This window comes from Anser brachyrhynchus (assembly GCF_964034855.1).
Source record: "Anser brachyrhynchus genome assembly, chromosome: 16".
Taxonomy (NCBI): Eukaryota; Metazoa; Chordata; class Aves; order Anseriformes; family Anatidae; genus Anser; species Anser brachyrhynchus.
In genome coordinates this window covers 5,439,046-5,465,744 of record NC_137734.1, presented here as the reverse complement: position 1 = coordinate 5,465,744, position 26,699 = coordinate 5,439,046, and the positions used below count along the sequence as shown (strand labels likewise).

General features: G+C 41.9%; 1 protein-coding gene and 1 long non-coding RNA gene across 2 annotated transcripts; one reads left to right on the top strand and one right to left on the bottom strand.

Moving 5' to 3' along the window:
* The first annotated feature begins 2,204 nt into the window (after positions 1–2,204).
* Positions 2,205–16,312, top strand: NPEPL1 (aminopeptidase like 1). The gene is made up of 12 exons (XM_080558156.1): positions 2,205–2,446; positions 3,721–3,906; positions 5,052–5,222; positions 7,742–7,831; positions 8,479–8,560; positions 8,748–8,890; positions 9,430–9,507; positions 12,839–12,939; positions 13,584–13,707; positions 13,976–14,152; positions 14,834–14,944; positions 15,418–16,312. The coding sequence occupies exons 1-12, from the start codon at positions 2,297–2,299 to the stop codon at positions 15,574–15,576; spliced, it is 1,572 nt and encodes a 523-aa protein (XP_080414282.1). The 5' UTR covers positions 2,205–2,296; the 3' UTR covers positions 15,577–16,312.
* A 6,000-nt stretch (positions 16,313–22,312) lies between these two features.
* Positions 22,313–26,458, bottom strand: LOC308178603. Its single transcript, XR_013939847.1, has 4 exons — positions 25,617–26,458; positions 25,027–25,214; positions 24,371–24,469; positions 22,313–22,461 (listed from the first exon to the last, which is right to left on the bottom strand). It is a non-coding gene; the product is annotated as an uncharacterized lncRNA (long non-coding RNA).
* Positions 26,459–26,699: the final 241 nt, after the last annotated feature.

Here is a 26,699-nt window from a genome sequence, read left to right as displayed (position 1 = left end):
AAGAATTTTTCTTTTAAGAAACTTTACATTTAAGTTTAATTAAAACAAGGAATCCATTACGCTTTTGCATATTAATTACGGTGGAATATGTAATATTGAATGGCTTAATTCCGTTAATACTTGCAACTTCTTGAGGAGTAACAATTGGAGTGGCCATGGAAGATTAGTCCATGCTGCAACTTCCTTTGAGGCTCCCATGAGTAGAAATGTTTGCAACTACTATTAGTGGAAAATAAGTGTAGTTTCTGTATCATAGATAGAACTGACTTTCCCAATCATTCTGTTGTTTTGATTAGGACGCCCCTCTGCTGTCCCTAACTTAATGATGGAAGGTTCTAGATTTAGATGAGCGTTTCCTACTGCTTTGTTTCTTTTGAATAATACAGATTGGGGCAGTACTGTATTATGAATCTTGCAGTATTAGGAATGGCAGAATCTGTACTAAATGATAAGGAGTTTACCTGGTAGAATCTTCTGAATGTCTCAATTGAGAAATAATAATTGTTCTATTATTCTCTTTCATATTTTGCTCACTGTCCATATGTAATGGAATAATAGTGAATCCCTACACAGCTTATGTTCTTTGGCTCGGTAAAGAGACTCATAAAAGTTGCCTTTCATATCTCTACATGAAGTGTTATCAAGTGTTGGAGTTTGAACTTGTTTATTGGGTTATCCTGTCCAGTCTGTGATGACGCGTGATTGACCTCTGCAATAGATTTTGCTAGATCTTTTATTCAAGCTAATTTTAAATGTATTGGGCAATAAAGTTTCCATAATGTTCCATCAGGGACCAAGTAAGAGTTACTCTAAGAAAGCCTTTTTTTCTGGAATTCAGCCTAATATGTATTTTTTTCTTAGATGTACTTCCATTATTTGCATCTGCATTTACTTTTCCATTATAAATGGAAGTGCACTCCCTTTGAGATATTTAGACTTTTCACATAGCTGCAGATTAATGAGTATTGATTCCCTCCTGACCTGACATTAATAGGAGGTGCTTGACAAATATAAAAATATAAGGATAACAATCCTATTATATTTAAAACACAAATTTACTATTAAAGTTGGAGCTTGTAAAACAGTGTTTCCTTTAAGTGACTACCCATATTATAGTTTAGAGTGTATTTTGGCTTTTTCCTCTGTTTCTGTAATGTTTTTAGAAGCACATTTTCTCTGATACTTAGCTTCATGAAGGAAAGAATTTGGCTCTTTCCATTTTTATCCCTGTATGATTCTACACTTTCAAAATGTAGCATTTTCATCCTTAAATGGAGTTATGAGAGGCAAATAAGAGTTCCAGCTTGATTAAAATTGCATGCATTTTAATTGTACATGGAGGTGGCTGGAATTAGTACAAATACCTTTACTGAAGAGGCAGAAAGACTCGAGGAGTGTCACACTGTGCACTGCAGTGTTGCAGCATCTTTTTTCCATTGTTGTCTATGAACTGTGAAATTGTAGAAAACCGAAATGATCTACATGTGTGTTTTCTGAAACTCGGGTCAAATACAAAAGGCCTATTAATATCATCTAATAATTCTTCGTTCAGAGGGTGGGGAGGCACTGGAACAGGTTGCCCAGAGAAGCTGTGGGTGCCCCATCCCCGGAGCTGTTCAAGACCAGGCTGGATGAGGCCCTGGGCAACCTGACCTAGCGGGTGGCATCGCTGCCACGGCAGAGGCTTGGAACTGGGTGGTCTTCGAGGTCCCTTCCGACCCGAGCCGTTCTGTGATCTAGCACAAGTGTTGCTTTTTGTTATGTGTAAGGTTCCCAGCAGATGCAAGGGGAACACCGCTCCTCTGTGTGTGTGTATTATTTAGTGGCTTCCAAGTAAGAAGGGGAAGAACAAGCTGCAAGATGTGGCGGGGTGGTTATTAGTTAACCATCACCGTACAGTAAACCACGCTTCCTTCACGTTTTATTTACAGCTTATCAGGTTATTTCATGTAGATATTCCACACAAGCAAAGCTTCCAGACGAGCTTAAGCGGCCCGTACCCCTACGCGTATTTACACATCCCCGTCGGGCAGCCCGTGCCCCCCACGCGCCAGGCGGAAGCCCCGGGGCCGGGCTGCTTCCCGGGGCCCAGCGGAGGCCCCGCCGTCGGCCCGGTGCCACCTCCGGGCCCCGAGCCACATCCGGGCCCCGCGCCCGCCTGCGGTGCCCGGCGCGGCCGCCGGAGGCCGCCCGCCCCGCCGCGGTGCCCGCCCCGCCGAGCCGGCGCTGGGCGGTGGGGCGGAGCCGTGCGGACGGGCCGGGCCGGGCCGGGCCGTGCCGGGCGGCGGGCAGGAAGATGGCGAACGTGCAGCTGGAGTTCCAGGCCAGCGCCGGCGAGGCGGACCCGCAGAGCCGCCCGCTGCTCGTCCTGGGCCAGCTCCACAACCTGCACCGCCTGCCCTGGGCCCAGCTGCGGGGCAAGCTGCAGCCGCGGGTCACCGAGGAGGTGAGGCCGGGCTGGGGGAGCGCGGACCCTCCCCCCACACCCACACACCACCACCGCCGCCGCCCCTCCGTCACCGCCGCCCCGCCGCCGCCTCCCCCGGCTGCCCGCGGCCCCTCCCGAGGCCGCCTCTCCCCGGCCCGGCCCGGCCCGGCCTCGTGGTGCTCCCCGCGCCGTGCCGGGGCTGCGGCCGGGCGGCCTCGGGGCGCTCCCCGGGGGGCTGCGGACCCGTCCCGGGGGCTGGGGACCGCCCGGCTGCGGCTCCGGGGCCTGCCGCGGTGAGGGGCCGGGGCCTGCCGGGCCTTGCTCGGGGGAAACCCGGCTTTGCACGGCCTCGGGAGCGGGAAGGGGCTTTGCTTTACCCGGCTGAGCGGTGCCCTAAAATCACCCCGAGGGGGCCCTTACGGAAAAATGAAAAGCGAAACCCGTCGGGGGCCCGCTCGCCTCGGTGCTGCAGGGTGTCCCCGAGGCCCTGGGGCAGCCCCGGGTTGTGGCCGGAGCCTGTCGCTGGAGCTGTGGGCAGCGCTGCCCCTTAAAGCGTACGGCTCTTACCTTTTACCCGCTTTGACGGGTGAAAAGTGCTTTGCATTCCTCCCAGATGACAAGCTGCTGACTGCAATTAAAATAATTCTCGAAATACACGTTCTTAGGTGGCAGGTGGCAAGCTGGAGACTAAGCCTGGCTGCCTGCAAGGGGTGAAAGATATCGCATCTCTTTCCTCCTCCCCTGCTTTCAGCTACTGCTGGGGAGTATGTGGATCTATTTTTATTTAGATGGTGTTGATGGCTTGTGGCAAAACGATAGATGTTTTGCATCGCGGCTTTTAGGTTGCTAGATGCTTGGCAGTTTTATTTGTTGGGCTCTCGAGTCTCTTATGACAATATCTAGCCTTCTTTTTTGTTTTTAATTAAATTGCTGTATGAAAGAATAACACGGGACCAGTAAATCAGTCCATCTATTTATCAGTAGCAAAATGGTCTTAACTTAAAAGGGTCTGAAGCAGCCTGTGCATTAATGGTGTGTTTTTAAATTATAATTCATGTGGCTTAAGAGACACTTGTAATGGAAAGCACATTTGTATTTTCTGATTAATAAACAGGTTCATCATATTTCCTGCCTCTTTACTGTCATAGAGGTTATTGCATTTAAAAGGGTGTGCATAATGTCTTTCCGTCTCATTCCAACTATGTTGAGGCATTCTTAAATAAAGGATTTTAGGTATTGGAAACAAAGTCTGATACAGTTCTTTCTTTTTTAATTCTTTTTTTTCTCCTCAGATATGGCAGTCTGCTTTAAGCACTCTGAATCCAAACCCTACCGACAGCTGTCCTCTCTACCTGAATTACGCCACTGTGGCCGCGTTGCCTTCCAGGGTCAGCCGACACAATAGTCCATCTGCAGCTCAGTTCATCACCCGCCTGGTCAGAAACTGTCTTCCAGGAGGTGTCAACAGATGTATTGTTGTAAGTGGCTGTTGGAAAACGTTTCTGGTGAAATGTCTAGTATTTTGTTGACTTTTCAGGATTTTAGCTGTATCCAAGGAGACAAGAGGTGGATGAGTGTTACCAGTATAATTATACCAGCATTTATAAATGGTTTTGCTCTGGAGCGTAAACAAGACTTAAGTATAATAGCTTATGCATGCTCAAACAGTTGGAAGGAATTAAGGATGGATATGTATGGAATGTTTTCAACCAGTAACGTCCATGCAAAGGGAACCAGCAGTGGATTTATTTGAAAAAATATTTAAGGCATTAGCACATGGTACATATCGTGCTTTAGAAGATTGACGTGGACTGCATACAGAGTGCTATGTCTATATTGGATAGCCAGTTTTAGGTGACTCAAATTAGTCAATAAGTTTTAGAAATCTTAATGTAAACTAGTACTCCAGCACAAATCCTGTGCAGGAAAAGGTCTTGCACTACTTTGGTCATCTTCTGCATGAGCCTGATGAATTTGGTGGTTTTTCTTTCTATGGCTTCTCCAGATTAATCCAGAGTTCTAGCTTTCTACAGAAAGCTCATATAGTCGGTGTCAATAACAAAATCTAATTATACTCTTCACCTGGAAAACTTATTTGCAAGAATATTAATTCTACTCATATTTTTTCCCTTGTAGTTAAATGTGGAGATGTTTAACTAAAACTTCTTTCCATTGGTAATTTCTGTAATGAACTTCAGAAAAATATTTTATATGTTAAAAAGGTTTGGGTTGATTTTAACCACATTCTCATATCATTACTCTCATTGTTTTATTTGTTTTGAACACATACTGATGGTTCCCTTGCTTTTTTGTCTCAATCCATAGGCTAACCAGTGTTAATTAGACAAGTATAATTAAAGCAGTCTAGTTCCCTTATAAGGACAATTAATTCCTACACAGTCAGGTCCAGCAATGTAGTTCATTTCTGTATGGGAACTGAACTGAGTGAGTTCAGTTTGGTGCTGTTTGTACTGCTCCCCCACCCAAGCAAAGTGCAACGTGTGAGTGTGTCTCCGTTCAGACATCAGTTCTTTTCCTCTTTCCCAATTAATTAATCTTTCTAAATGTAGTCTTCATGTCCCTGATGTTACCTGACTTGGTTCTCTACTGGCTGTTGTTTCAGATGGTCTGTGAGCGGTCTGAAGTTTTCGCTTCTGCTTGTGCGTTGGCCAGGGCTTTCCCACTGTTTACACATCGGTCAAGTGCATCAAGACGCACAGAGAAGAAAACTGTAACGGTCGAGTTTTTCCTGGTTGGACAAAACAATGGACCAATAGAAGTGGCAACGCTTAAAGTAGGCTTTTGTTCCCCCCTTCCCCTTGTGATCAGTTGTTTTCATTATTCTCTGAAATCTTTTTTTATTTTATTCAGTTTGTCGCATGCACAGATGTGTACCTCAGGCTACGTACGGCGTAGGTGTTGTATCTAAAGTAAGAAATTCTAGATCAAGGTTCCTTGAAATTGTTCAGTTCAGAGCATGCGTGAGTAAAAATATTGAACATATTATTGCAGCAAAGGCTGAAGATGTTATTTAGAGTGTACGTTTCAGGGGTGAAAAACACCAAGCAAGTAAAACAGAGATTCCTCTTTTCTCACATTTATCATAGATGCAAATAGTAGGGTATTAGTGTTTAATATTGTTACCTTCAGTGTGTGGGCTGCTCTCTTTTATTTGGGCACAATCTGTGGTTGTGCAGGTGAGTATCACACTGATGTCACTAAAAATTTGTTTATTCTGGGATCATGTGTGGCTTCTGATATTTGTGTGATGTACCTCTTTGGCTGAGTTTTTATAAAAAAAAAAAAAAAAACTGTAGCCAGAAGGAAAACCCCTGAAGAAATGCTCTAGCTTGGGGATGAGCTATACATAACACTTCAGTGTTTGTCTAAGTCGTCTTTCAGTAGCAGGTAGTCAAAGATCGTTTCCCTTGCACCTGACTACTTTAGAGAGGAAACTACACATCAGGTAACCTTTACTATTGTAGGCCATTAATCTTCAAGACCCTAACTTAAAAGCTATTCCAAGTTTTGAACTTGAGCTGTTAGGCAACTTCCAGGTCAGTGCTCCAGATCTGTATTTCAGTGCACGATGACACTGTGATCTGATTGAGGAGACTGTTGCTACATCTGAAATTCGCAGAATTGCAGCTTTAGTGGTTTTTTTCCTTCTGTAACTTTTACTGCATACTTTGCTCTTATTCTACTAAATGAGTTGGATACAGCAAATGATGCCAGACCAGCCTTCAGGAAAGTGAGAGAGATGGATTATGAGTACAACAGTTGATCATTGAATTTTCCCTTACCCCAAAATAATAATAATAAAAAAGATTTCTTTCTTTAAAAAAAAAAAAATTCTTTCTCCCATTCTTCCCTTTGATGTCAATGCCAAAACAACCGCTGGCTTCCTCCAAGCTAAGTTTTCCCCCCTTAAATTCAACCAGCACCAGACAGCTAGTGTAGAGCGTGGAGGAGGCATGTGGTAGCATTTTTTAGCTAAACCTCTCCCTAGGCATGCTGCCATATTCCGCACCTACTGCATTGTCCATGGTATTTTATGGTGAGGTCTAGCAGGGATTGTCACAGTTTTATAGGGCAATTACTAAAGATTGTTGTTTTCCTGGTTCTCTTCAGTAGCCTGGAAGCCAAAGGCAGGCACAGCTTATTTCTGTGAGTGTCGTATTGATTCCCTTGGACTTGTCGTTTAGGTTAGAGCACCTCCTTTTACCTGCATGACCCTAGTGGTGAATCACTCCCAGCTTAGTCTGGCTCCTGAGGAGGTTCTTATCCCTTTAGGGGAAGTAAAGCAATCAAAGTAATTGTAGGGAATCAGGCACCACTCCAAAACAAGCCAAGGTTTATGAGTCTGCTGGGATACAGAATATATAGAGTCCTTAGGCCAGTCTGGCCAAGCCAAACTTCGGATACCTCAGCACAAATAACTAGCCAACACATCAGATTCTTTTGAAACCCATCTTGACTCACCCTTCTGCTGTGTGTGTGGTCTTTGGTGTAGTGTGGCTACTGGAAAACTTGAACAGAGTTCCCTTCCACCTGGTCTTTTTTGCTTCAAGTTGTTGGTTCCCAGGAGCTGAAAGTTAAAGCTTAGCCTCTGGTGCCTCCATTGTCCTTTTTGCCAGGAGGATGCTTCTTTAAGGGAACAGCCTCAGCGTGCTTGCTGTGGGCCATTTTGATTCAGTCCACTCTTGGGTAGGTACGTCTTCTCTCGGTCCAGGTGAAGGGCGGTCAGTTCTGCCACAGGAGCGAGGTAGTCGATGCCTGCATGTTTCACACAGATAGCTCATGTTTCACCTTCCCCATGTGCCTGCCATATAGAACGTCTTATGGTATTAATCTCTGTTGCACTGAACCATTCTGCCTGCTGTATTAAAACATGTTGTACATTATGTAATTGCTGCAGGTTTCCAGCCCAAGTAGACTACAAGTTCATTGTGGTTTCCTGAATTTGTTTTATCTTGTCTTTCCAGCCCTCCACCTTGCTCTGCATTCTTGGTCTTGCTTTTAAAGTGGAGAACGCTACTAATTTTGCAGAATCAATTCACTGGAAGGAATCCAGTTGCTTAGAAATCAGAGCATAGGAAAAAATATCTTCTGTTTAACACGCGTGGAAAATAAGTTAGCTTGGTTGGCATTAGTTAGTACTGCTCAGCTACCTGCGACCAGTTGCAGTTAGGCATTATTGTGCTCCACAGAAATCCTACATCCAGTGTAGGCTGCTTAGGACTAGGTGCAAAGTTATGCAGAAAACCACCTAAAGCAAGGCCAGTTCTTAAGTGTCTTCGCTTCTTTTTATAGTGCCTGGCAAGCGCTACAGAAGGAGTCAGACTGGCTGCTCGAATCGTGGACACCCCTTGCAATGAGATGAACACAGATAACTTCCTGGAGGTGGGTAACACAGCTGATGAGCAGGAGTTACATGTCGGAAGTCTTGACTACAGCAATAAAGAACTAGTGTTCCTATCTCTGAGCAAAACCTCTTTGTCAGTGTAGGAGATGCATTAAACAACCTATTCAAGGATGCTCATGCTATTTCTTTAGCCGTTAATATTTAGGACAAGTTACCAAAGTTGGAAGGAGTTAGTGTAATGCTTGGTGTAAGGAACCGGGAGTCAGAAGAGGTGATGACACTGGCTCCTTTGCCAGTGCTAGTGCTTTCTTAAGCCCTATGGTGGTAAGTTTCTGAAATTATGGGACAGAAGTTGACATGCTTGCAAATCAAAATCTGGAAAGCTGTTGAGAGTGAAAATATTTCTGCCCTATTTCATCGTGGTTCAGTAGAGTGAACAGCTGGCTTTTACCTATGAAGATTTCTCTTCCTGGCAGAGCTTAAAGGTCAGATTTGCATTTCATGCAATACTAAATAATCAAGGGTGTCAGTGAAATTAGACCATTGGAAACCAGCGTCAGTCCCAAAATAGTGAATGTATGTGTGTACTTGCAAAATCATATAAAACCCGCATGTGGGTTTTATGACACAAATGTGTCCTGATGACTGACTGACTGACATTGTCCTTTTTCTTTTAATGATGAAGGAAATCAAAAAAGTTGGCAAGGATCTTGGGATTACTCCTACCATTATTCGAGATGAGGAGCTGAAGGAGAGAGGCTTTGGAGGTATATCTTGTTGAAAATTCCACTTTTTTCCTAGCAGTTAATAGGAATATTGCATTGTCTCCATTGTGATATTTTATTTATGCATTTCTGAAACAGTTTTATAGCCCACAGTATTCCAAGATATAGCCAGAGATTGCTTTTTGCAGTCTTTCTTGCTTAATTGTGGCTTAATTGTCTTGTTTTCCAGGTATCTACGGGGTTGGCAAGGCAGCTCTGCATCCTCCAGCCCTAGCAGTTCTCAGTCATACTCCAGATGGTGCTACACAGACCATTGCATGGGTGGGCAAAGGTATTGTGTATGATACTGGAGGACTCAGCATTAAGGGAAAGGTACATAAACACTTCTGCTCTCTTTGCTTACTGTGTTGTTTCCTTACGGAAATAATTCTGTTAATGTTCACAGAAACCAAAGAGTATCTCTTTGAGTAAACACTTGATTTACCGTCATCTGTGCAGACACAAAATACCATGAGAAAAGACCATATAGAATTTAAGGAACATTTTACAGAGCTACTGGGTATTTTGCCCTTTAAGTATGGCACACTGCTAGCAGAAAGTGAGAAACAAAGATGTTTCATTTCTGATTTTGGGGAAAGATCCAAAACCCATTTGAGGTGACTTCAATGCATGTCTTGTAATCAATGTTTTTCTTTTTTCTAACAAACTAGCAGTAGAGGTTTAGTATTTTCCAGTTCTAAGGCAAGATCCACTAAAAAGTAGACGTGCATGTGTTCCTTGCGTTTGTTATGGTACTGTCAAAAGCAGAGTTGTAGAAGCATCAGAAATACTAGTTTTATCAGGATGCACTTTGAAACTCAAATCATAAATTTTCTTTTTTTAAAAAAATCTCTCTCTCTCTTTTTAAATAGACTACTATGCCTGGCATGAAGCGAGACTGTGGTGGAGCAGCTGCTATTTTGGGTGCCTTCAAAGCCACTGTAAAGCAAGTAAGTAAAATGTGTTAATTGATATCATGTAGCCCAGCATTGGCAAGGAGCAGGCTGGCTTTTGGATATATTCCCAGATATGAGGGTCAGCCTAATCCTAAAGTTCTGACCTGCCACTGCCTTTAGTGATCTTGGGCCACTCTGCTCTTTGTGCTATTTCAGGAAAGCATTTCAAATCTTTGCTGGTATCTTGGGAATTGTGAGAAGTTGCTCACGTGCTAATTTTTCCTTATGAGTCTTTGTTGAGCTTCAGGGTCTGTTCTGAGGATTGAGTTGACTGTAGTTCCTTGAATCAGATTCATACCTGAGTTATCCAGGTATAAAGCTTTTGTTTAAGCTTTGGGATTTGGGGCAACTGTTGTCCCCTTAGCAAAGAAAGGGATGAGCAACTCAGGGTATGAAGTCTATCCATATTCCACATCCTGTGCCAGTTCTAATATTAACCTACTAGGGAAGTGGCAGTTCTAGTCTCATCAGGAGCTGCTTGTTGGGCTCCTGTGGTCAGAAAGTAGTAGGGGAGCTGAGAAGAAGCCAAGCATTGAAATATGAAGAATTTTTTGAAAGTACGTTATGCTTTAACAATATGAACTGGGGAGATGAAGTAGCTGCTGCCAATAAAACTCTGCCCTCTCCACAAATTCAGTCACTGAGTCTTGCTGACAGAGCAGCTGTTGCCTCCAAGGAGTATCCAAAGTTCAAAGAACTTGCACTGCTGCAGATTAATGCATAGATCTGATGGAAGCTTTGTCCAGGGGATGATCATTGCCAAATTCCCATTTCTCAACAGTTTAGCTCTGTGCCTTGGCCTTAGCAATATGTTTGATGTGGAAGAATTGTTAACTTCAGTTATCTGCAGAGACTTAAAATTGAAAACACATTTCTGAGCAGCATCATAGAAAAACTGCTAGGTTTTCATAACAAAGTTCTTCAGAAAGTTAGATCACGTGTTTGCAAGGAACAAAAGCTAGAACTTCTACAGTGCTTTGGGAGAGTCTGGGAAAGTCATGCATGTGGTACATTCAGTGATTCAGTCCTTGTTTCAGAAGTATGTGTGCATGTAATTATCTGCACTGGCAAGTTGCGTTCACAATCCCAGTAGCTGTGAATGTAAGTCATCAGTTATTTCATATACATGAATGAATAAACTGGTAGTAATATGTTTGGACAAACTGAGCCTGAAGAGGCTGTCATACCTCACAAGAAGTCTGTGCCTTCGAATGTAAAAACAAGAGAATGTTATCACTGCTTAATATTACAACCCCGTGCAAGAAGACTTGTTAATTAAATCCTTGCAGAAAATGTATTCAGGTAGGCAGTGGAAATAATTTGTCTTTGTTACTGTTTCAAGACCTTTTTTTTTTTAATGCTCTTAAGAATAATATAAATCTGGAAGAGGTTTAAATTGGCTGCACTTTGTCAAAAAGACTGAAGCTTAAACTTCTGTTGGATAGAAAGCTCAGTAGGAAGAGGGGCAAAGGTTATTATCCATCTTCAGAAAATACCATCTGCCTACATGCCGTTCAACAATTTTACAATGTGATTTTAAAAGCCTTTGGATAGCAAACACGAGTGAGTGATTTTTTCCTTCAGAAATGCATTTTATCCATTGTGAGCTTTCCAACACAAGGAAGAAGAGAAAATACATTTTCTAAATCCTTTCACCTCCTGCATGTTAACGTAGGGAATCCTGCTTTTAAAAAGCTGCAGGATGAGATTCAGTAAAAGGCAGTTGATAGCAGAAGTAGGTTTATGTTTTTTGACAGTAGATTAACCGCATCTCCCAATTGGAGGAGGAAAATTTGGTGCAATTCAGTAAGAGATTCTTAATAGAGTGTTTTTTTGTTGCAGACAATTTTGGAAGAGGAAAGGATCGTAGATGGAAGGGTATCTCATCTACAATGCTGTTTTCCCACTGGCTGGACTAGCAGCTGTAAAGTTATTTTATGGTTTCTAGAGGTTGCGTGTTATTTTTGAAAGTTTTTGATTGATGCGTTTCTCCTTTGGACTTCAGAACATGGGCTGATTCAGCAAGCCCACATTACTTTGGCTACAGGACTTTTATCAAGAGATTCACAGTAAAACTGAGCCTGTTTTCCCTAGGAGTTTGGTGTTTTTAAGGCTAGCTATCCCAGTTGAGGAGGAACGATGCTTTTATTTGTTAAGTGCTGCTGCCTCCCTTTGTGTTCGTAGGATCTCTCCACATAATACAGTCATTGTACAAACAAAATCTTAACATTTTAAAATATCCATAACTATATAAGTCCTTGATTTTCAACCAAAGTAAACTAGATGGGATCTGGTAGAAAAGAGAAGGTTAAGGGGTAAGAAGAGTTTGAAAATGCTGTGTCCTTCGTAGCAGGAATTTTATATTTATAAAAAAAATTAAAAATGGAAAACAACTAATACTAGCCATGGATAATTTTTACTTTCACATGTAAAGAGAGAAGGTAGGTACTGGTAGTATGTATCTTACGTGTGTTCCAGGCTTGATTCTGGGCAGCAAGCTGCATTGCTGGCAGTTGATAGATCCACTGAGACGTGGAGGAGTACCATGTTCCAGGGTTGCCATGGTCAAAGTTGCTTTCCAGCAAAATTATCAGAGATGGAATCTGTTCATCTGGGGTTGTTTTTTTAGGAAAGTGTAGAGTTCACAAATGGCTGCATATTAGCATTTATTATTTCCATCTTTTTCCATTAGTACTGTAAGCTCTCCTGCAATGCTGAAGATGTGATGGGAAGGAGCTCAGTTTCTCTGATGGGAAGGAGCTCAGTTTCTCAGGTGGCCCCAATTGTGTCTTTGTTGTTATTGGAAACTAAATAAAAGCAGTGGAAAAAAACAGGGTTTGGAAAATAATCCCAGGCATCCTGACTGGCTGTGTAACATGCTGTCACAAACCTTTCTAATTGTCATGATCAAAGCATCTGTTACTTGGATCTTTCCTTTCTGACTATGAAAGGTGAAGGGGTTATAAAGTTCACATCTCTGTTGTGAGTCTATGTTGGAGTTGTACTGAAATTAAAGTACCACATCTTTGGAGATGTATTCAGCTGATTTCATTCAGGGGTACTGTAGTTCTGTGACTTAACGGGTGTTTTTGGTGAGCCCAGCAGTTTTCTGGTGAGTTCAGAACTCTAAAGCCAGGATTGCATGTTTTCTCCTTGCCTGCTTTCTGTAACTTTTGTCCTCAGCTACAAGATAAGACATTTATCGTAGATTTCCTATGTAATTAGTGGCATTGCTGCCATAAAATCGTAATCCCATGTTGATTTCAGTCCAAATAAATAAGCTTGGTGTGAATTGAAACCCATTTCTCTCCTATTGTTATTACAGGGTTTTAAAGACAATCTTCATGCTGTTTTTTGTTTGGCCGAGAATGCAGTTGGACCACGTGCAACAAGACCTGATGACATTCATGTTCTTTACTCTGGAAAGTAAGTTTGTGTCTGTATCTTTCCCAGAAACATTGAGAGGAAACAATCTTTGGTTCTATTTGTCTGAGTACTGTATAGATCGTGAACCTCAACAGCTTCCCTAAGGATTGCTAATAGGATTTCAGATGGCCATAATAGCGAGTTTTCTGTGTGCTTAGAGTGACCTGTGTGGTATGTAAGTGCATATCAAGATACGTATCATCTGTCATGAGATGAAGTTTCCTTAAAGCACTCAGGTTCCTGTGTTTGTTCCAGTACGACCAATTTTCTGTGACCATCTGTAGTCTGTACTGTCTCAGTTGCAGAGGCAGGCTTGGACTGTCTAAGAATCTCTTGTGGTTTTAAACCAAGTGTGGTACTTAGTGGAAAGCAGTAATTAATAAAATTCCAGCCAGACATGCTGGGCATTATACAGGCCTGACAGGTAGTGACAGTACCGTGCCGACAGTACTATTATTACAGTTTTCCAGGTTTGTTCTGTCTGGATGCTTACAACAGTGGAATATGTAGCAGTGCAGTTTTGCAGAGTCAAGTAAGAAAGTACATAAGGTTTGAGTCTGCTTTCTAACCCAGTGTTCTAGTCAGATGTGTCTTAACTTGCAATCTGAAGTATTGTTGTATTAAATGCCCTCTTTTCTTTCTAGAACTGTGGAAATCAATAACACTGATGCAGAAGGGAGGCTAATACTGGCTGATGGAGTAGCTTACGCATGCAAAGATCTTGGAGCTGATATCATTCTTGATATGGCGACTCTTACTGGAGCTCAGGTACTGATACAGACCTGCTAGTGGACAGGGGGTACATCCTTCTAGTGTCTGTGCATTATATGTACAATTTTAAGAGATATGGCCGTAGCTGCAATGTCTTTGTCTCTGTTTGTAGCACTACCTTCTTTTGTCAAGTACTTTTAAGATGTCTTTTTTTTCTTGGTGGTTCTGTTAGATGGAAAGCAGCTATTCATGCCGAGAGTACAGAACTATCCTATGCAGCACTGTCAGGGTGAATCCTTCCTGATTTTGTTGTATATCTCATTAGGGAATTGCTACAGGAAAGTATCATGCTGCTGTCCTTACCAATAACGAGGAGTGGGAAAAAGCATGTGTTAAAGCTGGCAGGAACTGTGGAGACCTGGTCCATCCTCTTGTGTATTGCCCTGAGCTCCACTTCAGTGAATTTACCTCTGCTGTAGCTGATATGAAGAACTCTGTTGCAGTAAGATTTTTTTCTTCACATTTCTGTTATTAGATAAAAATATGCTCCTATGTGTATTCTGGATCACGTGTTCATCTGTTGATAGCTGCCTGAAAGTTCTTCCTGTGGGTTGTAATCTTTTAGAAATGGATCATATTAGGACCTCAAAGACCATTTAATAGGGGATTTTGCAAGTTAAATGCCACTCCACTGATATTTAGCATCCATTTTAAACAGGGTAGCCTGCTGCAAAGTTATCTATGGGCTGCTTGCCTTTTAAACATAACCTTAAGATGAATGCTAAATTCCTGGATGGAGACCTTTTAAGAAATAAAATCAAGCATTCCTCAGATCGTATATAACCATTGGAGACAGTAACTGGGAATGGAAAAAACAGGAAATTGAGGACAGAGACCTCAGGGATTTCTGCAGCTGCTTTTGCAGAATTTGAGAGTTACAGTGTGCAGTAAGTTCCAAAAACACTGCAGAAATGAGTTTGGGCAGAAGACGAAAAAAGTAGGACCAGATTCCTACCCAGGAATTAACTCAATGCATTTACAGTATACATGACTAAAGACTGGGTTTATAGCCATCCATTAAGCTTTGAATTAGATTTGCACAACTGTCTTTTGTATAGTCAAGAAGACAACATTGACATTTTCTTTTCTTGCAAGACCAACTGTATTTTTACTGTTTCTACAGGACCGAGACAATACTCCAAGTTCCTGTGCTGGGCTCTTCATCGCTTCTCACATCGGTTTCGACTGGCCTGGAGTCTGGGTCCACGTAGACATTGCTGCCCCTGTTCATGCGGTGAGTATGTTCATAGGACTTCTGACATTTTACCCACCTCCCTCACACAAAACATTTATTTGCTCTTGGGGTTGTTCCTCTGTTGGATGGAACATGTGCGATTTTTTCCCCTAAAAAAAATTTGCCAATTTATTCCTCATCCCCCAACCCACCTTTGTTTTAAACCCATCTTATTCAGCTCATGCTCCAAATCCATGGTCCTGTTGGATGGAACATTCTCTGCCTTGAAGAATGCTAGCATAAGTCCATCCTCAAGTCAGTATGAGCTCTGTTTTTGTGAATCAACTGATGTGTTGGTTTAATCTAACAGGGAAAGATTGTAATAGCAGTAAGGATACAGAAGCGTAAGTCAAGCAGGCTGACAGTGTCTCCAAGTATTTATGTCCATGTGCTGTCAATGCTTTTGATGAGTAGCTAAATTAAACCAGCCCATATTATACAATCTGAAATGTGAATTGTTTTGTGTTTTCCAGGGTGAACGAGCTACTGGCTATGGCGTGGCTTTGTTGCTGTCCCTGTTTGGAGGGGCATCTGAAGACCCTTTGCTAAACATGGTGTCCCCTCTAGGGTGCAATGGAGACTCTCCCCCTGAGGATATGGAGAGGGATTCCAAAAGGCGGCGCCTGATATAATGCGCCCCCAGCCCTATGTGACGGGGTGCATGTGTTACCTCACTTTGCACTGATTTGTTTTCAAGCAATGAAAATGTCACGTCAGAAATTGCCATTTTTTTTTTACTATCATGATAAGATTTATTACTTGTTTCTGATAAAAACAGCCTGATTCTTTTTTGTTAGTGTTTTTTTAAATTATTGGTGCAAGCAGTTGCTGAACAGTATCAGTGGTGCAGACTCCAGGCTCAGCTAACTGTACCAGGAGGAAGGCACATCTTCCTCTGAGCACCTCACAAAACCAAACTAAGTGCATTAATGCATGAGAAGCTCTCTCTATTCTGAAGAAGCAGCTGCAGTTCTTGCTTACAAAGCCTTCTGAATTACTTATTTTACATGAGGTTTTATCAGATGTTTCTGCAGGCCCCACTACATCTCTGAACACAGGATAAGGAAAAGAAAACTAGTTTTGGTATATTCAATGACAATTTAACTTAGTAAAGGAGATATAATGAGAAAAGGCCTTTAGTCTTAATACGGTGCTGTTTCCGCATGTGTAATGTATTTCTGACCAGTAAAATCTGTAAGTGATCCAGAGCATATCTCTACATAAATCTTTCACGTTCAAATTACAGAATGTATTCATGTTAAATGAGGAAAAAAATGGGGGGCTGTGATTGAGTAAAATCCGTTTACAAAGCAGAGTGGCTTCTTGCCACTTAATAAATTTATTATTATTAAATCATCTTACATATCCCATGTGGTGCTTCATAGTGTTATTTACATTTCTGAGAAAACTGAGTGTTCCAAAGATTTGTGTGCGACTTCATTGCTCCATTCAAATTCCTTTTGCCAGCACTCACACATCTGAAAACAGACCCTAACACAGTAACAGCTTATACCAATTGGTATGGTGCAGTTCTGAAGAACTTACACTGATTCATTTCATTTGTTTGATTCAACAGTAGTCGGGATGCGTAATATTAGTTTCTGTATAAATTAGTCTCAAAGAGCTTCCAAGTAATAGCTTGGCTTGGGCACACATGGGAAATGACTTGCCCCAATTTATATAATGTCAGCAGCAGAGTTAGGAACAGTGTGACCAACTCTTAATCAGTGCTGGTCCCTGCCTGGTGAATTCAAGCATCAGCCTTTGGAAACATTTCTTGGCTCAAACAGCGTCGATGTTGAAAAAATCCAACCCAGCACACACTTTTGGCTGCTTTGAAGATAAAGTCAAGCCGAGTTGTGAAAAATTATACCTTTCCCTGTGTTGGAGGTGATCTCTGGGGAGAACTGGTGCTGGGATTTAGATGGAAGTTCTAACAGTGATGTACACATCTGGTTTTGGCTTTGTTTTTTTCATTAAAGACCTTGTGAAAAGCCTAATGCAGAAGGTAGAAAAAAAATTTCATATTGTTTTTGTGGCTATATTTGATTTATAGGCAGAGTGTAATTTTTTTTCCTAGAACTTCATTATTTCCTATATTTTCCTATTGCTGTTTCAGTTTCCTTGTCCACTTGAACACAGTTTTAGGAAATCTAGATAGAAGTGAAAGTTCAGGCTTCATTCTAGACACTCAGTGTAAAGCACTACCTGCTACCAAAATCTGTTGTAGGAAATGTGTCAAAGAGCTATTTTCATTTCTGATTCAGTCTGACCACTGAAGCTAATGGCAAAATGTTCTAATTTCAGTGCTCTGAAATCATCTGAAATCTCCATGCTGTAGAAACACACTTCAGATTAATTAGTTCTAACTTAGAAATTTACAGTGTTTTGCCAAATGAGGCAGGTTTTTACATACACAGTAGCCTGCAGTTTTGTGGTGTATAAGATTCTATTATTCACTGAATGCTGCAAGTCTAGATAAAAGAGAAATGAGATTTTAATAACTTACTATGGTATTCTCTTTTGCTGTTTCTCAAAGCACATCATACTGCTGGATTTAATTTGGAAGGCACTTAGTAGAAGCCATCTATTAAAATTAATATTGAAAAAATCTAATAGGAAATACTCGAAAAGGAGTAGAAGAGATAAATATCTAGGAAATCAAAAACTGAAAAAGAGTTTAAATTTGCTTAAGCAGAGTAAAATAAATCAACCCAACACCTAATAAAGAGAAAGAGGTTTGATGCTTTTTGAGAAGGAGCTGTTCCAACGATGAAATAAAAGTCACGTTTTTGTTTTGTTTTAATTAACATCTCTAGCTATTCCCCATGCACATTGTTATTTCCTTTTGTTTAGATAAGGAGTATCCACTACAACAGAACTTAGTACCTATACAGGAAAGCGATTTGTGATCTCTAGATCAAGTTTCAGATTTTCTTCGAGGTTTCAGATCTCATGCTTGTTAAGCTCACAGTCTATCTTAGCCCCCTAATGGACAGAATTTTAGTTCCACTAAGGCATGCTTCTACCACCTCCTGGATTTGCTTACCTGCTTTCAGGTGAAGGACAATTTTAGCTTCTGCTGCAGCATTTACCTTGAAGTAGCCTGGTGTGAGGTCTGGAAACAATCTAAGAAAGGGGAGATATCAAAACTGCCTTAGAAGTAGCAGATAACCAGTGTCAGAAATTATACAAAGGATAGTTACCAAGCAGAAATAAGCCTGTATCAAACACAACTGGAATTTGTAACTGACACCCATTTCTGCTAATAGCTGAGCAGATTAAAAAGCTGTTTGATGTTCTTACTGCATCTATTACTGTCCTGACCAAGTGCTTCGTGGTTATGAACATATTTAACTGTGCAGTCCCCTCCATGTGACAAAGCAGCGTGTTACTCATGGGGAACACCTTCAGACAGCAGAGGTTTACCTCAGTGGATTTAGGTGACCACACCTGAAGTATATTCTGGTACCACTTAAGCAGCTTTAAATAGAAGCACTTTATGCTGGGCAGTGCGCACCTATGTAGCTTAATAAAACTTCAGTAGGGCCTATGTCCTCCAGGGTACCCTGGAGCAAGCCACCAAAGATACCAAAGTTCCACAGGGCTCACTGGGTTGTGGAAAATAACCTTAATACCTAAGTAAAGAAGTAAAATTTGGGGGCTCCTAAGCTCCAGGTTCCCAGCTGACCTACTACACCTCTGCTACTTTCTGAGCAAGTGCTAGAGACAGAGCAAGGTTGTGCAGGGCCTGACACCAGGCTCCAGAAGCAGCACAGAGCTAGGGAGGTGTCTCTCTAGATTGTTCTCTAGGAATTAAAGCTTAAATTGCTGCAGATGTAGCAATTGGTGTGGTGGGCCCAGCACTTTCAAAAGGAGATTGGTAATTAAACATAAGCTAGTAGACCTGGGGAGTGCAGGTCACGTCTTCCCGCTGACCTTCGAAAATGGTGTAGGCCTCTTAAGCCTGCTTTTTTCTACAGTGTTAGCTTTCTGCCTATGTGTGTTTTGTAGTGCCTCTCAAAGAAAAATGTGGATGTTGGCTCCTTCCTGGTCTCACACAGCATTACAACAGCTTGCTCCTTATTTCTTTCTCCTTGTTACTTCCTCTGGGCAACGCTGCTGTTAGCTGAGGATTTCCTGGTAGAAGCTGACACAGCCATCGGGTGAGTTAGTGAACTTCTCTGCCATGGCCACCCGGCTCTGGGGGCTGATGAATACTTCTACAACAGATTGGTTCTGCTCTTGGTAGCTTGCTATGAGCTGCACGGCAGATTTGGGGAGGGAGGACAATAGTAAGGAAGGATTGGTGGGATGAACTGCGTGAGCAGAGCTGTCAGAAACCAGGGCCCACTGTGCTTGGGACAGCGGTGGTGGGTTGGAGCCTGGTGCTCTGGTGCACCTGAGCATACAAAAAGAGCTGGAAAGGCTTGCTCTGCTTTCTGCCAGACCCTGGGGTCTCAGCAATAAGCAAGTTAACAGCTGGGTGGAGGACATGCTGCTTGTTCCAGGCTGTTTGAGTCAACGGGAGTTTTGCTGGGCAGTGCTCTGTGGTGCTGCACAGTCACAACAGCTCTTGGAGGAACAGAGCTGCCCACACTGCATTATCACGGATGCAAGTCTGAACCAGCAAAGTTCTGTTTGGTTTTGTGAGCAAGAGGGCTGCCTCCTCGCCAGGAGAGGTGCTGAGCAGGTGATCTGTTGGTTTGCTTGAAGCAAAGAGGAGTTGGTGCTTTAGGGGTTGACCCAGACCAACATGCTCAGTCAGGAAAAATCTCTGTAATGTTTTGATTGACCTTCAGCTGGCAAACCTTGCCACAGATTTTTCTGACTGAGCTTCATTTTGTGTGGAGCAAGTGAAGTCAGCTGCATGTATTACCACTTCTTGGCGCTGCCAAACACTGAATGAGATTAAACGGGACTTGCTACTTCCACGCTTCTCATTCTCCCTTAGCTTTTTTTCGATCTTTCTCCCTGGCACTTTATACATGGGACTGAACAGCATTCAGCTAACCTGTGAAGTGAAAGGGCTTCCTCCCGTGTTCAAGTCCCTTGGCTATTGAGTTTTGAAATTGTATCTGTGTCAGCTCTGGTGAGAGGAGCCCCTTACCCTGTAACCACCCATTGCAAGGCTGGCAGAGGCGTCCAGGGACTGGTGGTCACCCCTGGCACTGACTGACGAAGGGGCATAAGGAGCAGGGGGAACCATGCAGTGCAAGTCACTATGAGGATAGTGCAGCCCCACACCATATTTCACAACCGTTTTCCTCTGCTGCCCTGAAGGTTAAGAATATTTCTGCAAAGAAAGAAATCTTTAGTTAATTGGCCACAGCTGTTCCAGAAGTTGTCATGAGAAGGGATTGCACAACAGGAGTCACTCGCCTTCTCAGACTCCCTCCAGCCTTTCGTAAAGAAAATGTTAGCATATAAATCTTCAGCACAGATCCAGCTAGAGAGGCTATGGGCTCTGCCTGTCCAGAGCCAGCTGGTACCTTTTAGGCTGGAGCATCTGCTGGAGGCTGGAGTCCTGGCTGCAGGCCTTTACCTTTGTTTCCTTGATGGGGCCAAGGTGTGTTGCACTTTTCCTGTGGCTTCTGACCGGAATTCATCTGGGTATCAGAGCTATGGAGGGTGTCCAGGGGCTGAGGTGCTACTGCTGGCTTCGGGTACAGTCTGAGACTGGGAGGTATGGAAATCCCATCCCGTTTGTAAAACTTGGGATAAAATAGCTTTTTGAAAAATGGTCTTTGGGACATCAAGACAAGAGTCTGGATTCCAGGACTGCACTGGGTGAATCAGGACATCTTTTTATCTTCCAGTACTGATGCACAAAACTGTCATTAATTGTGTTTTCTACACTAGTGTCTTGGGACTTGTAGAAGAAAGTCCATACAAGAAAAACATCCTTTTATACTTACACCACACTGAATCAAAAGCTGCACAGGCCCATACTAGGCACTTTAACTGATATTTTTATTTTTTTCCCCACTTGCACATGTAAGCGACTGAATTAATGTATTTTATTCCTTAGTCCTCATTGTGGTTTGTGTCCTAGAAATTCTGTTGTCTTGCTATGTGGTGGCTTCTAGGTGCTGAATGGGCAAGCAACAGTTTTCAAAAGTTGGGGTGTGGAGACTTTTTTTTCCTCTCTCTTCCCTTTCATATTTTCTTTCAAACACTTCTCTTACACAAAACCCACAAAGAGAGTTCCGGGCACTGTCTGCCTGTATGAAAACAGACATTTTTCCATATCTTTTTATAGATTTGATAATATTTAACTCAGCATGTATTAAGAATGTATGGAGTACATAAAATTCACTATAAATGTCACCAAGTGGGCCAATGGCTTTTTAATATCACTGCCACAAGACTGCATTTTAACCTATTTCCTGCCTGGAATCATTCCAGTGGCAATTCCAGGAGGGGAATATATTTAGTCTGTATTTACTTAGTCTGTTTAACTTTCTGTTAGTGTCTTTGGCTCATCCCGTGGCCATGCTATTTTGGGATGATTTATACAATATTTACATTAAATTCTGCTAATATTTCCTTGCCTCTTGAAGTCGGATTACACTATTTACATCTAAAAGGCCCAGGCTGGAGGAACAAGCAGCTGTTCCAGGCACCAGAGAGAATTTAGCACGGTGGAGGCTGCCAGAAATGAGACCATGTGTCTGAGATACTTATGGAGGAATTATTTAGAATTGGAGTAGTCTGTGAAGGAAAGAGTAAGGCATGTTAAGTAAGCAAGCATAGTAGTAAGAAGCATGGTTGGTACAGGGACAATAGCGTTCAGGCACTGTTCTCATTTCCTGCAAAGGATTTCTGCTGTTCTTCCTACAAATTGTAAATGTCCAGAGCTAAACCACTGTGCTGATGGCCCCTTTCAGGTGGAACTGGGCCTGCAGTTTACATACTCTGTAACAGCTGTGACATTCAGCTTTTCTTACTCAAGAAACTAGAAAGGGTTGATGCAACTGCAGCCCTTTGTCTGAACGTTGCCTGTGACTCAACTGGGCTGGCCATGCTTGGTCTGATGGTCTGACAAACTGAAATACATGCGTTTGACCAAAGCTAAGAGGTCTGGCTTAAGTTCACCCTCCTATAAATTAGAATATAGGATCTGTTGTTGTCCTTTTCCCCTAAAAATTATTTTAACAAATTAAAATGTGAGTATTTAAAGAGGTCAAATGTGTTATTGTTGTAAAAGTTCAGACCAGATTTGAACCCACCAAAACCCAAGATTCAGAGTTGCTTGCCACATGCGAGAGTTGGAAGCCATGCTAAATGCTCATTTCATCTATATTTTCAACAGTAAAAAGTCCAAGAACTTTGGGGTTTACTTATAGAAAACAGCTTTCGGCTAAGCTTAGGTAAATGCTTCTGCTGGGATTTGTCTTTGCCATAGTTCATACATATGCAGATGACACCTTTTTCTGGTGGAGCTCGGGCCTTCCTATCAGCATCAAATACAGTTACCACATCCAAGCAGACATATGAACCACAGGCACAACTGTCTGCAGAAAAAAATTGGAAATAATTAATTGTACATCCTTGCATAGTCATTGCCCAGAACATGCTGTACTTCTCAGTTGTGGATTGCAGCAAAACCTGAAGTTCAGTGTCCACCTACCTCTTTCCAAATACCCCAATCACAGCGTGTCTGCCAAAAGAATATGCTAAGGCTCTATTGATAGCACGCACAAAGATCAGTTCTTAGAACCATGAATTCTTTCCCATTTCTTCATAGGAAGCAATGGACGAACTTTAGGGCACAGGAAGTACCTTAAATGACACTGGGCAAAGTAGTACCTTTCAGTCATGCCTGGTAAGATGAAGAATATCCATATCCTTGACCTTGTTTGCTTTTTTTTTTTTATATATATATATATATATATTTGCTAGAACTGTTTTGCAGAGACCCCTCTCATAAGAAATCCATCAATTGTTATTGTCGCCCATCTTCCCAGACTGGTGTCCACATCTCTAATTGAAGCAATCACTTTAACAATAGTTGTGGAAAATGATCCAAACCTAAAATCCTCAGAGTGCCTGTAGGATGCAAACTCCTTTTTACATCCCACTGCAAGGGTTGGCCTAGAAGAGTGCACCACAGTATGCATACAGCAGTGCTGGCAACATTTAAGATTGAGCTGAGAGCTTTTTCCAGAAGTTTATTGCTCCCAGTTGGTATTGAGAGCAGTCTGGAAGTGGAGCTGGCCTCCTTGCTCCAGCCCTGGCAACCAGATCCTGAAAGGACCTCTCTCCTGCCATGGCGGTGCCCTGCATCAGCCCTGCATCTTGACGGAATTGGGATGGCTCGCTTCCTCGAGGAGTCATCCAGGCCCTCTGATTCATTTCTGTTTCATGTGCCTTATCTCCACGCTGAAGAGATCTGCTCCTGTCCTGTACAGGACTCCCCCACAATTTGCCCAGAAAAGGAAAATACTTTGGGAAAACCTCAAAGCACGTAGTTTGCTTTTCTTGGGAAGCAGTGATGTTGCCACATCTGCATCCCATTTTCATGGTCTTCTCTGGTGCATTCCCTCTTCCTACTATAATAGTTAGTTATCGTGATACTCATCTGAGTTATGTTTCACTGGAATTAAGACTGGATCAAAAAGCAAGGAAAAAAAAAGAGCCGCTGTAGATCATAGGAAATTCCCATCATGTCCCTAGTGGTAGAGCAAAGCAGTCAGCTAGAGGGAATAAAGTATATGGCTCATTCAGGCTTCTGACCATGGACTCCCTGCTTTTTATTAACACAGATCATCTAAGGGCTCTCCTAAAACCCAGCTTCACAAATAAAGTCCTAGCTGAGGCTGTTGAGAGTATATTATGATCCCCAAGAAACAGAAGATTTTGCTCTCCAGCCTGTAGAATAAAATTAACACTTTTGTACTTATCACAAAAGTTCAGATCCAAAGGTAATGAAGTTGATCAACTAAAAACATCAGAACACAGGCAGCAAACATGAGGCTGTATCTGGTTGAATGATACCATAGAAGAACTGCATGACAGGCTGTTAGACTTGGAGGGTTCTGGGGCTAATTTCTACCATTTTAGTGGACGTTTTCGCTTAAGGAACCTTTAAGCTGTACATATGCATGTCTTTAATGCATGGAGCCTGTGAAGACTGAGATTAACATAACTCTACTGTGTTGAAGTGCATTTTGTTGAGAGATGCCAGAAGTAATATTCTTAAGAAGCTACGTCTTAACTGCCAGTTGTTATACTTTCACTGAATTCTTTCTATCTTGGTTTAAAATAGAACATTGTTCTCTTCAAATGTACAAAAATAGCTTTGAGTCCCATTGCCTCCATTCCCTGGGGCTGTCAGACTTCCTCTGAAGGTGCTCACTGAGGAATTATACCGTCTGAAAAGATACCATCTCCCTCACCCAGGTTCCTCTTCCACTGCATTACCTCTGTGCTCCTTTTTCTTTTGCCTTCTAGTCAGTCCTTTCTTCTTGGAATCAGGAACATAACGCGTTCAAACCTCCATAGTCCATGGCATTAAGAGGACTAATTCAGGAAAGCATAATACAATATTGCTTGAGTTATGAAAATCATGAATTGTACGTCAGACGGGGAAAAGAGATGGACAAGGGAATGGCCGTAAAGAGACTCTGTACTAGAGATCTATGTAAGAATTTTATGGTGAATAAATAATGAACCCAACCTCACAGATACAGATAAACATTTCGGGTTCCTTGAAACAGTGGGAAAACTTATTGAATTTCCCAAAAGGACCAAAATTTTTCCTCCCAAGTCTTTAATTACCATGATATAGGAGCATATTCTATTAAATATGCAGCATTTATACATATCATGTAGCCTGAGAATCTGGGACAGTGGTGCTTAGATGTGGGATTTAGCCTTTTACAAAGCTGCAAGTCAGCTCTTAAATTCACCTTCAAATCAAAGTTTAGCTGCTGAGCAAAACCAAAAAAGTCAATTTTGGATTTATAACAAAAAAACGTAGAACAAAACACATTCAGCAGCACTGGATTTAACTACAAACGTGGATCAGGATTAGAAAAAAAAAAAATCATTTTCTCTCCTAATATAGGGAAACTTACCTTCAGGATTGTCCTGGGAAAGAACAAGGCAAGCAGCTGGATGAGATCAAAGTGCGCATAGCCAGCCTTTTTCTCCATCCCAACAATACTTGGCAGAACGAATGGTTCTTCTGCATTGATGGCACAATACAATTTAGTGGTCCGGGGAAAGGATCCAAACTGGGAAAATATTTGACAGCTGCTATTATCTAGAAAGGAGGGTAGAGAAACCAAATTAGCTGGAAGACACAAACCTTTGGAATATAAGCATTCTCAGAGGAATTTGCAGGTCTTTTAAGTACAGGGGATGGTTCCAATAGACATTCTTAATGGTTTAAAACTCGGGAGGAAAAAGTGCTGCCCTGAAAGCCAGTGAAACTTTCTGGTGGATAAATATTTTCTCTTTTTACTCCATTTAGTTCTCATTTTCAAGACAGTGAATTGTCTGCAGTTCATGAACGCTTTTTTTTTTTTTTAAAGTCTTATGGACTTGCTAATCCACACAAGCATTGATCTTAAAGGGTATTCATTGTACTTTAAATACATCTTGTTTGCAAAGTTATTCACTTCGATAGTAAGAAAAAACTTCAGCAGTAGTAAGAAAAACATACCTGTGTATAAGCAACAGCTGTCAGCCAGTAGGATTTTGTTGGCATTGGAATGGATAACATGACCCAGAGAAAGAGAGGAAAAAGAAAAGACAAAAAAAAGTGAAAATGGGCAAAACCAAAGTGAGGATTGAAGCAGAAATCATGTTTCAGAATGGAATCAAGAACTCACAAAACAGCAAAACATTTCTGACCTGGATACCAGAGTGTTGTACAAAGCAAAGTCCAACTTTAAAGCGCAAGGCAAACTCTGGTAAAACTTCTCTGACCCTTCCAATTGATTGTCATGAAATATCCCAAACCACGGAAAAAAAAAATCAGCAAATGAATCAATTTTATTTTCTAGGAAAAAGGGTGTGAGAACGTTAAGAGGCATTTTTAACCCAGATGATCAAATAAATCAGGCTGGGGGATGACATAATGGAACATCTTAAGAACTGCAGGTGTGAGGTTGTAACAGCATGTCAACCAAGGCTTTCATAAAAGCTTTTGCTGACTCAATCAGTGATAATCATATTCCAGGACCCTAGGACTGATTTATAGGTATTAAATGGATGCGAGTTAAATCATCTGAACTGCACCTGCTCTGTAATCCCTCCTAAATTACAAGGATGAGTTTACACTTACACATGGAGCAGGACACTAAACAGTTGCCAGAGTACTTTGTCAAAAGTTTAATGGTCTTTAAAAGGCCATAAACACAGCGCAGAGTGTGAACATGAGCATCAGTTCCTGCAGATGGCATTGCTGATAACACTGGCTAAGTGTGATCCCAGCAGGCAGACACGTGTTCAGAACTGGCACACGTTCTCTGTGAGTGCAGCGATCCTGTCTTAGGACAACCAATTTACGCTGTCCTTTTAGTCCACACATAACTCAAGTCCAGTTTAGAGAAAGTTAAAACAATTGGAAACTATTAAATGTTATTGTATTTTTAAGTTGGTGGGGTTTTTGTTTTTTTTCTCACTGAGCACAAAGATATTGTAACGGGTGGGTTTGGTTTTAGGTTTTTCTTGCCTGCTCAGAAGTGTTCCCAGGTGGTCATTTAACAGGAAATAATCACACTTGCATTAATACATTAAAAAT